Source organism: Rhinatrema bivittatum, chromosome 2 (genome assembly GCF_901001135.1).
Source record: "Rhinatrema bivittatum chromosome 2, aRhiBiv1.1, whole genome shotgun sequence".
Lineage (NCBI taxonomy): Eukaryota > Metazoa > Chordata > Amphibia > Gymnophiona > Rhinatrematidae > Rhinatrema > Rhinatrema bivittatum.
The window spans coordinates 364159405-364171041 of record NC_042616.1 but is presented as its reverse complement, the minus strand read 5'-3'; the positions used below and the strand labels follow the sequence as shown (position 1 = coordinate 364171041).

General features: G+C 39.6%; 1 protein-coding gene across 1 annotated transcript; it reads right to left on the bottom strand.

The window, feature by feature from the left end:
- Positions 1–2389: 2389 nt before the first annotated feature.
- Positions 2390–10165, bottom strand: IRX1 (iroquois homeobox 1). Its single transcript, XM_029589940.1, has 4 exons — positions 9831–10165; positions 6153–7149; positions 5742–5814; positions 2390–5403 (listed from the first exon to the last, which is right to left on the bottom strand). The coding sequence occupies exons 1-4, from the start codon at positions 10092–10094 to the stop codon at positions 5346–5348; spliced, it is 1392 nt and encodes a 463-aa protein (XP_029445800.1). The 5' UTR covers positions 10095–10165; the 3' UTR covers positions 2390–5345.
- Between the last annotated feature and the right edge of the window lie 1472 nt (positions 10166–11637).

The window sequence follows — 11637 nt, the reverse complement described above, 5'->3', positions numbered from 1 at the left end:
GGGTGGATTACAATCAAATTTGAATCAAACTTGCAGTTACTGAAACAATAGCATTAGTTTCAAGGTCACTTAAAATCACAGTTGGATCAGATTTTACAGTCACAGTAGGATCATATTTTTCCCCTTCTTCCTGGAACAAAGAACAGGAAGGTAGGCATTTGCACAGATAAAGTTTAGAGCGGGGGTAGGTAGTGCATTGTTAATTGGCTTCTAGAAGCATAATAGTGCAGAAGGGGAGAGAGAGATTGTGGCTCGTCATGGGGGGGTTGTACCTGTAGTAGAATCTTCTATTTGGGGGAGCAAGCACATTAACAATAAGGCTGGCACCTGGTACAGACAAGGTCAGAATCTGGACTAGGAAGCCCAGAGGTGTCTGCTGTAGTCTTTGATCAAAAGTTTTGCTCGCCAAGTCATAGAAGCAAACAGTCTCTGCGAGGAATCGAGAGGAATTGACTTTGTAAAAAAAAAAAAAATAATAATAATAATAATAATAATAAATCATTGGCGTCCTTAAGCAAGAATAAAGATACTGATAGAAGTTACAGAAAAATTGTGATTTAATCTCCACCAAAGTTGTTTCTTGCTTATGAAGTCACTTGAACTGTATCCTTATATTGAAAATCTTTTTTTTCTTTATTATTAAATAAATAAATGTATAAATAAATAAAATCCCAGTTTCGTGAGGTTCAACTGCAACTGTCATGAGTCTCATCCTGGTACAACAGAGCTAGCTGGACCGATAAACGAGCATCATAGAAAAGCGAGGGCAAAGGACCCACCTGTAGGGGCTCTACCCCTTCCTTGTTTGCTTCTCAACTCTCTCTCATCTCCCTCCCCCCCCCCCCCCAAGTCTCCATCTTTCTCTCCCTCCCTCCAAGGACAATTGAAACTTTATAGTGCATGTGGGAAACTGCTTGGAGCCAGGGTGCATATTACATAAATCAGTGTCAGGTCACTAAAACAGACATATGAATATGAATTCTCCATATTGCTGAAGAGATAACTCTGCTCTTGAATAATTGATCGATGCCTATGAATAAGCAGTGAAAGAAAGTTTTCTGTAGCTTGAATTTGAGCAAAAGCCCTGAAGAGGACCTGTTTTGTCTTCCACTCCCCTAAAAAAATAAAATAAAACGGGGGGGGGGGGGGGGGGGGGAGGAGGTTTCTATCGTTTCGCTATTTTTTGTAGAAGTAAATAAATCATACAAATTACAAAAAAATTCATTACCTGTGCAGTAAAGTTATCAAGTGGGACTTAACTCAGAAGTCTGCATTACTGGGTCAAATTAGCTAACCTATTGCTAATTAGCTGAACCTGTAGATAAGACATTTTAAAAAGGCGAACACTGCTAAATAGTGGAAAATCAGACTATTTGGCCCTTTTTAAATATTGGTGAGGATTTATTTTCCGTCAGTCTACAATCTGTTTTAAGGAAAAGAAAAGCAAATCGATAAGCAAACGAATGAAGTACTTTTGAAAGATTGCATATACTTGTTTTATGATGAACGAAAACCCTTTTAGCAGATACTTTGTGTTGCTTAATTTGTTTCTTGTTTTTTAGGGATATTTAGTTTCGAAAGACCTCAGATCTTTTACATATTGCTGAAACAGCATGCACTAGTTTCTGTACAATAAAAAAAAAAAAGCAACCAATAAATACTTTTCTAAAGTGATTATGTAAACACTCTCTGAAATGTTATCAGAAATGTATCCTGACCTTTTAAAATTGCAAATCACAAGGCCTGTTCAGAGATGTAAAATAAAATGTGTAACTATTTCCATAAAGTATGGGACCAGGAGAAGGTGGGGGAGTGGGGCTAGGGTGGGTAAGAGAGGCACTGTCCTAAACTGCTACCTCCGCGGTTTGAAGGGAAATCAATTAGCCTGTATGTGTTTCTGTGCATATGAATTAATCGACGAATATACGATGTATACTCAAATTCTACACAATTGATCATAAGGGCTGCACCTGTATCAAACATATCGGCGCCTCTTTCACTATAAATGGGTACATTACTAAAAAGTAAAACAAGTATAAATATCAGAGACTTAGTAAATCAAATTTGAAGAAAATATAATTAATTTCAGATGGATAGAATGTAATGTAAATGACTGATAGGTATAAAAATATACAGGTAATCTATTAAAATTTGCATCTAAATAAATAAGGATGGGATTAAATTGCCCTACCAAAATAATTAAAGTTGTAGCTCTTCTTCTTGGCGCGATCATCATAACATTAAATTAGCAGAAACATAGCTAGATCAAAAGAAATAAAATACCGTATGCGTGACACTTCAGTAAACATTTTATGAAAGAGCTTTTGGACATAAAACAGTGCATTCTGGAAGGAACTCAGTAGGATGAGGGTAAACGTCTATATGCAGATTGTAGGGTCGCCTACCCTAAATTGGACTAAAAATGTGTTTATTCGTATAATGTGTTTATAATATTTACAATTCAGACTCATATGGACACTTTACTAGTTCTGCACGCCAAATCAGAAAGAGAACATACAAATGGGAAAATATCAATTAAAGGCATTAGCAGCTAATGAAAACTATCAGTAATCACGTGATTTTAAAATACTTCCATAATTACATTTTGCAAATTATTAAAGCTTTTTGTTTGGAAATATATTGCAAGAAAACATAGGCAATACTTTGAAATTAGAGGTTATATATTACCAGCTAAAAGACAAAATCTACATAGCCATTAAAAAAAAGAAATTCCTTCAGTAACAATATGGTAATCCATAAGAAATAGAGGAAAGTTCTGAGGGTTTCCACTTTCCATTAACAAATGAAAACAAGATAATTAAAATGTGCAAAGATCTACGCTGAGTCCTCTTTCATCAAAGCAAAGGAATTTAAAAAATAGCTAGACTACCTCAACCAGAAATACTTGATATCATTATATTACGCGAAAACAGGTAAATGAAATATTACTTGCCATATTTAGTAAAATTGTTTTTAGAACAAAAATTAACCAAATATGGATTAGCTCTAGGGAAAGGTGACTGCAATGCTGTCGTTGACCATTTCAGATAAAGTTAGAGGAAAATGTCGCAATAATCCTTAGACGAAATGGCAGCATTAACAATGATACATTAAAAAAAAAACGTATGCTAGCTATAGAGGGCGCTGTAATACTTCACAAAAGGCCTTTGCTCCAACCACTGCAGCTCAATCAACAGCAAGAGAGCCTGGTGAGAAACTGCCACGCTTACAAACACTCAAGGCAAATATTGCTTTTGAGCATTCAAGCACACTTTTCATTATTTAGTGTGTGGCTGTCTGTATATATGTGTATCCATCTATCCATCTCTATATATTGAAGCACTTAAACTCCCTATATCTCGCTACCACCCCAATTTCTGTGTTGCTTGTTTGAAGCCAATTAGCAAGCCCTTATTTGGTTATTTAACCTTAGGCTTTAAAAATTTAAGCTTTAATTTTCGATGAACGTTGCCAGTTTATTTTTAAAGCCTGGAATTATTCGGATAGCAACAAAGAAAATAAAATGTGTCGTACAGCGAATAGGCAGGCAGCAGGAAGCTTTCATCCGACTGGCCGGCAGCACCTTACTAGTGTGAGTTCTGGAAAACTTGACGGTTTGCACTACACGACGGTATTTCTAACTTGCATTACTGTTTTGTTTTTTTTTTCTTCATCCCCAAAATAATAATTCGGTACTGTGGTTTTAAATCGAAATCTTTAGGGATTGCATGCTTAAATGTGATTTAGCAATACTTTGATATAAAAGGCACATATCACTACTTCAAACTAAGGTAAAAAATAATTTGTATTAACAAGGCACAGTTAACATTATAATCAAAGCCAATAGCCAACAAAGTTTTGTTTTGTTTTTTTTAAATAAAAATATACCGAGTTAGCAGAACACAAGCAAATTAAACTCCTCTAAGAAAAAAGTAATAAGTATTTATTTAACAAATAAGGCTCCTATTAAAACAACCAAACGAAAAACAAAAGTGCTGGGGGATTTTTCTTTTAAAGACGTGGAGGCAAATCCAAATCAATACTCCAAATCTTGATGGGGATTATATTAATATTTTATTTGAAACTCTCTTCTTGTTTCCGACAAGGGCTGGTTTGGGGGTTGGTTCTGTTTGGATAGGGCGTCCCCACCATTATTCCTTAATGACTTTCCCAGCTGCTTCTTTCCATTTTCCACCATCAACAGCCATCTGGTATCTTATTAGCACCTCAATGCTCATTTAGTGCTCTCGTTTAGGGATAAAAAGGGAAGAACCCCTGAAAATATTACACATTTTTAACGGATTGCCCTTGGAAGATTAATGTTAAAAAAAAAGAGCGTCTAACTTTTGACTTTTTGTCCCTGGCTTTCTCTCTCTCTTATGGGTTATGGAGATGCAGAATCCCTAGCTTGCACCTTGGAGAGGGCGGGGCTTCTCCCTCCCATTTCTCATCCAGCTCTTTCTCACTGCTGTCTTACGTTCCTTTCACATGTATTTAAGTTTAAACCGGCTCACTAAAACAGGTTTCATTTCCATTCCATTTTTTCAAGTTCCAGCACCCCCTCCTCTTTTCTCCTCCGAGAAACGAATCAACAATTGTCTTAATGGCTCAGCTGAGTTTAAATTAGTTTTTACATTGTAATTATCTGTTTTAGGGAGGGTGAGGGCGTAGAATGAACAAAACCTGCTTTTCCATGTTCAAAATTAAATTTTGTATATGTTGATACAGTAGCATACTCAATGCTATTTTGGAAAGAAGTAAAATAAAGGATTTGCAGGTATATAAAGTTTAAAAGTCATTTTAAATGTAGTCAGTCCTATATGCTCACTTCTTTATCTTGGAAAATCCATAATGTAAAAATGGGATCGGTTTTGCTTTTACGAACTATCAGGCACTATGACTAAGGATGAAGTTTCTATAGCTTTAAAACCGTAATCCCTAAATTCCCTAACTTGCTAAATAAAATATCTGGTGTCCAATTTTTTTTTAAAGCACATATGTTAAAAAGATATAATAATTTATAGGAATAGTTCATAATTTCATTTAGTTTATTAGACAAAAATATATGATTTAGACAAGTTTTGTTGCCGACTATTTACAAATCTGAGATCACTCTATATACAGAGGGGAAAAAAAAAAAAACACAAACACATGGAAAACATTTACCAAATAATCCAAGCATGGTTAATAACATGATCTGAAATGGCTCAATGGAGAAGGGATCCGTCTACATATTTATGAATTCAGGTCTATGGATTTGCACCACATTATTGCAAAAGAGATTCATTTCCAAGTTTTGTCCATTTATAACAGTCTATAAAATAATTTGGTGAACCGTGTAATAATCAAGCTGATGGGAGAGCGGTTAAAATGCGTGGTGCCCCCTCTTGCTGACACAGAGCGCTGTAGGAAAATAAAAAAACAGGTTAGACAATGCCTGGAAAAGTCTTCGATTGCTGACTAGGCACGAAGCGATCTGCAGACAGTGTGTTGTATTGAAATGTGTCTCGATAGGTCTTGAGCAGGCTTGGAGCCCTGTTTTCGAAAGCTTTTCTCGAATTTTGTGCTTGGGCACAAACTAGGACGGCTCTTCTACATGAATCAGAATGCTTTCGATAATCAGGCTATCCAGACAGCTTTCATCTATCATAGTTATCTGAAACATTGAATCATCATCATAATTATTCAATAGCTCCCGTGTATATTAACAGCACCCCTGGGGAGAGAAGGGAAGGACTCACTTGTCATGAACAGGCTGAAAAGGCGATTTTAACTGCTGTGGCGGAGAGTTAGTCCTTGGTATGCTTTCGCTTTCTGAAGAAGAAAAGAAAAGCTTTTTAAAAAAAATCGTATGCAGACAGATAACAGATCTATGCACAAAATATATCTTTTATTTCAAATTATCAATTTGTTGGGAAAAAAATTATTTTCGTTGCAAGACTTCTGTACCAATTCATATTTTTAAGCCTAATTATTTCCCATCTGATGGATTTTTTTTTTCCAGCTAAAGGCCAAAAAAACACGTTTAAATAGTGCATGTTTAGCCTTAAAGGAAAAGTGGTAAGTATAAGAAATACATTTAATAGGAAAAAACGAGTGGATCCTTACATGAGAACAGCGCTGGTATTATTAGCGCAAGGTGCAATGCTAACCTGTAGGTTTCGGGCTGGTCCTCTCTGAGGTTTTGTCATTGCTGAGGGCTCCCAGGGTCGTTGTTAACGCAGAAGACTGCTGCTGGGCCTGAAGGTGGTGATGGGTGTGATGAGCCGCATGGTGGTGATTTACTCCCAACAAGGACCTCACATTCAATAGGGAACTCTGAGTAAAGAAGGCGCCATTTGTCCAATTATGAAATTTGCCAATCTGGCAGGTATAAAGTCCATGGCTAGGAAGGAAAGCCGGGTGCTGGATGTGAGAAGCCTGATTCACTTGCGACGGAGGAGGAGAGGACTTCAGCGTGCCATCAGGGCTGGTTGCAGTCTCTGCCAAGGACCAGATCTTGGGTTTACTGTGAGTTGGCATCTGCAAACCAACCTGCCCACTGGGGCTTAAAATGCGTGTATTACTGCCGTCGTGGACCTCTTTCACCAGAGAGAGAGAATCCTTGCTTCTAGGTCCATCAGATCCTGATAAGGCTAAGTCATTGTCCTTCTCCGAGCTCTCCTTCTCATTTCTGTTTATATGCTCTATTTTATCTTCCTCTTCCTCATTACTCTGCTCGCCGTCATTTTCATCAATCTTATCAATGTCTATGCTCTCCAAATCAATTTCTTCCTCGTCTTCATTTTTTTCAGGATCACCTTCATTGTCGCTACCAAAGAGGTTGTCTTCTTTGCTCCTGGTTCCCCAAGTGACTTTATTCTCCTTCTTGAGCCGCCTCCTGGCGTTGGCGAACCAGGTGGAGACCTGGGTCAGGGTCATCTTGGTGATGATGGCCAGCATGATCTTCTCGCCCTTGGTGGGGTAAGGGTTCTTCCGGTGCTCGTTCAGCCATGCCTTCAAGGTACTGGTGCTCTCCCTCGTGGCATTCTTGGGCCGACCTGGGTCTCCATACTGGAACTGTCCATACGGATAATATCCAGGGGAAGTATGGGCTGCAAAAGTAGCAGGATGGACACCAGGATTCTCCTTCAGCTCATACTGGGAACCCTGAAACACAAGTGGAAAAACGAAGAATGAGGTCTCTAGTAAACATTTCTATTTATAATTTAACAGCGGTCTGTTGTTTCTTTTTCTCCTCCATGAGAGAGTCTCTCATACACTTTGTGCTCCATCCACCTATGGCTATGACGTAGGTGCATTGAATATTGCATTCTACGACGTTTTTTCGAAGTTCTAGTCTGTTCAATGCACACAAAACAGAAGGACTCCCAAACCCCAAGAAAATCCGCAGTGACTGCAGTGAGATTTGCTAACCTTCAATGTATTTTTCTTGTCTACCTAGAAATAGGTAGTAAGGGACCCACTGAATTTCAAGTTTACTTTGACATAACGGTGATGATGAATTTATTTGTGTAGTGAAAACAATTGGCTTCAGACAACACAAGTGACAAATTTAACTGCAACTGCGTCTGAGGATTAAACTATCCAACAATACATCTGCTACCAAAGTATTCCGTTACAATGAAAATAAATACAGCATCTAATTACAAGGGAACGTGAAAGAGACAGACAAAGAGAGAGGTGTGTTGTTGGTTTTTTTTTTTTAGTTTTACTTTAATTGAAAAATAGCAAATAAATTGTTGGCAGTCTTCTAGTAGCATTAATTTACTATCAATCAGTATATTTGTATCATATCTAGTAAAACACAACAAGTCAAACTATGTCATCAGGTGTTTTTGTAAATAACATTTTATCTTTGCAACAACCTCATTAGGCCTCATTATTATCGCTGATTGTTCAGTTGCTCATAATCAACTTTTCCTTCTGACATTCCAACAACAGCAGTGAAAATAAATAAATAAACAACAACAACAAAAGACAAACATTAAAACAGAACAAACATTATTCATTTCAGAACGATGACAGGTTCAAGAAAGTTAAATCCTCAAAGTCGGCCCGACCAAGCGATCACTAAAAATTTGCTTGGGTACTACCAACTGCATAGTACACAATTCAGTTTTTTTTCTTATCGAGATATATTTACAAACTACTTACGTCTCGCAAACAATAGTCTCAAATATTATTTTCCAATGAATTGTTACAAGAAATGTTTAAAAATAAAACAGCCAATTTAGAATGCTCATATTTTTAAATAAAATGTTTAAAACATATAATTTATTTAACTATTTTTTTGCCTAAAGAAGCAAAAATTGTGCTTCTAAGTTGTGGCATTTTCAGAACAAATTTGCCAGTTTACTAAATACACTTCTGATGATGTTAAAGTTGTGTTGTTTTGCAGTCTCTGCAGACAATTCATTTTTAAAAGACTCATGTGAAGCTTGTATCTCATCTGTGTCAACTTTAATGTTTTAATCGTACAAAGTAAAAGCCTATATTTTTTATAGGTTCTACTTATACCTAATCAGACCACTGCATTAGTTCATCTTGCATATAATTACTAGTTTCCAGAAATATATGAGTTCCAACATGAATAGAACTATAAATAATCATTTATAAAACTTTCTGTAGGATAAGTACTAATGTGTTTTGTTGCATTAAAATAATAATATCTAGGTATCTATATAATCTCTATTTCAAATCAGCAGGAAAGTCAGAATATAGAAATTAGAAATAAACAAGTTTGTTAGCGGCCTAAACTTGTCGGTGTCGTTTAGTTTGCACTAAGATTCTCTAAAGAAAAAAAATCAAAGCGACGTAATAATTTTAGTAAACAAAGCAGTGTAATGTATATTAATGACATGAAGATAATTGTTTACCTGTCACAAAAACGCACTAGAACTTAAAAAGGTCACAGTAGGAAAACTCGCAGCTTGAGGAAGTAATTTATAGTTCTGCAACAAAAATCTCCCGAGTAAATGTGGAAACACATCAAAACCTTTCAGATCCTTGCTTTTTCCTTCCGCAGACGGAGAGCGTTCCCAAGTTCCCCAGAAAAAGGAAATGAAAAGTTTTAAGATGTCGAACAACAGAGTTGTCCTTTAACGTGAACACTTCTAGCAGAGCTGAAGTTGCTAAGGAAATAAACTCCCAAGGAAAGGATTCCGCAGAGAACAAGAGCCAACAAGGAAACTACTGTGCTCCACTTTTGCTTGAGACAGTACGGGCAGGAGGAAAAACCTTAAACCTTTGCCTCGTCTTCAAAGCCTCAAAAGTTTTCGAGTCTGACAGAGGGACCAAACATGGGAAGAAGGGAAGCAGTGGGAATCGAAGCATTGACCCAAGCTCTTCAGGAATTTTTTTTTTTTTTTTGCACAAACCACTTTCTCAGCCGGCGAGATCTCGTCCTGCCATGGGGCTGAGTTCTCAGAGAGAGTTTCTGTGGCCCGGTAGCCCTGGAACCCGTTCTTGTTTGCTGCTTGCCTGTACTTTTTCCCATTCCCCCCCCCCCACCCCTTTGTATGTTTATGTATTTATTGTCGGAATTAAGGGGAGGCAGGGCTGCCCCTCCACATCGCACCCACAGTAATCTGGAAAACACTTCCACCTTATTTTCTGTGCTTGCTTTTTTTTTTTGTAGTTTTCGTCTCCTTCTTGGAGTCAGCAGCAGCAACAGATCCGATCAATTGCGAAGAAATGGACAGAAAAAGGGGGAGGGGAGGGAGGGGGGTGAGTGGCATGGATTCACCGGCACAGACAGATCCCCGCGCAGGGGGCTGCCAGAAACAGCGAAGACAAGCAAAGCAAGACAGAAACGGAGCGAGACTTACCATCTGCGAGAAGAGGGCGAGGTCGGTGGTGTAGGGCAGGAAGGCGCTGTAGTTGGGGGCGCTGTAGGGGCTGGCGTACATGCCCAGCACGGAGGTGACCGCGGCGGCCGAGCCGCCCCCCAGCTCGCCCGCCCCGGGCCGGGCCGAGCCGGCGGCGGCGGCAGCAGCGGCGGCGGCGGCCGCCAGGACCCCGGGCCGCTCGCTGCCGTACACCGCCGGCCCGGCGCTCAGGTACTGCGGGTAGCCCAGCTGCGGGAAGGACATCTCTCCGGCGAGGCTGGGGGTCAGAAAGGAGCCGAAAGCCTGCCGCTAGAACCCGGCCCCCCCTGCCCGCCCCCCAAGGAAGAGCAGGAGCAAAAAAAAAAAAAAAAGATTAAAAAAAAGAAACCCCAAAGCCCCGAAAAAGTCGCTGGAGAGGGAGGGGAAGCAGCGTGCGCTCTCGGTGCTCGCTCTCGGTTTGACCCCTGCAAGGTATATTTTGTAATCTAGAAAGAGAGAGAGAAAGAGAGACGGGGGAAGGAGACTGTGTGGGGATTCAAGAGGGTGTCTTTTCCTCAAATCTTGGCTCCTCTGTGCTCCTAAATCCCTCAGATGTGATCTGATCAACAATTGAGCTCCAACTGATGTGCCTGCCCTTAGGTCCTGGGCTGATCTTTCAGATACAATTTGAAGTTGATGCTTTGATTGGCACCCACTTCAGCCGCCGGCTCCGCCCCCTTGGAAGCCCGGGGTTGCGAGCATTGGCTGGGGCCGCGCGCGCGCGCCTCTGGAAGCGGAGCCCGAGCGTCTCTCGCGGCCGTGGGGGGAGGGAGCTCGCGCGCCTTCTCTCTCTCTCTCTCTGCCCGGCTGCATTTCCTGCATCGCGTATTCATTCAGTGCTTAGCAATGGGCTCCTTTCAGAGGAGCCCCCACTACTGTATGACAACCTGTCTACACGATTTTACAGCTGTCCGACATTGGGGGTTTGCTGTTCGCAGGACTTTAGTGTGTCCCCCTTTTAACAAAAACAACCGCGACGCTGTTTTCCACCTTTTCGCACTGAGTCCCCTTGTAGGGCGGCAAAGGGTTCCAGCCAAGCGCCTTACAGCAACTTGCCACGTAGAAATGTAAAACGAGGGAGGGGGGGAGCAAAGGAAGAAAGCACCGTTCAGTCTGTCTTTTCTGGACTTGTTTCTTCTTTCTTGAAGAAAAGTTTGGTGGCTATATCTAGTAACCAGAAATAAAGGTTCCTTTTTGAAGTATGGTAGGATATCTGCATCCAGTAAATAAAGAACTGACAGTTCTGATCTACTACTGTTAAGATAAATAATAATTATTATTATTATTGCGATTAAAACCTCAGAGAAATGCATATATGGGAAATTTAGGTGCATTAGCATGTCCGAACATTTTTAGTGGTTTAAAGTGCGATTAAATGCGAGATATCATGAAGGGATATCTAGAATTTTAAATACTTCTTTCCTTATTTATTCATTTATGTATTTATATTTTTTGGTAAGTGAGGTTTCTGGACTTTCTTTTGAGGGGTCAAGGCCCTGACAGTGGATTTTTGGATTGCTTAGGGCAGAAAACTGCTTTGCTGTAGCTGTTGCCTGTCATATTTTCGCGAGCTTTTGAAATAGAAAATGTCTTCAGCACCAAGTTTGGGGCGTTAAAAGGAGCCTTTATTATAAATGAACCTTGGTTCCCGCTTCTTTTGTGTTGCCTTCCTTTAAAAGCCAAGCAAATATTCTGTTAGTTGGCAGTCTGAGCCACACATCCAGTGCAGAACATCAAACACATTGAGTATTTAAATAAAAATAAAATA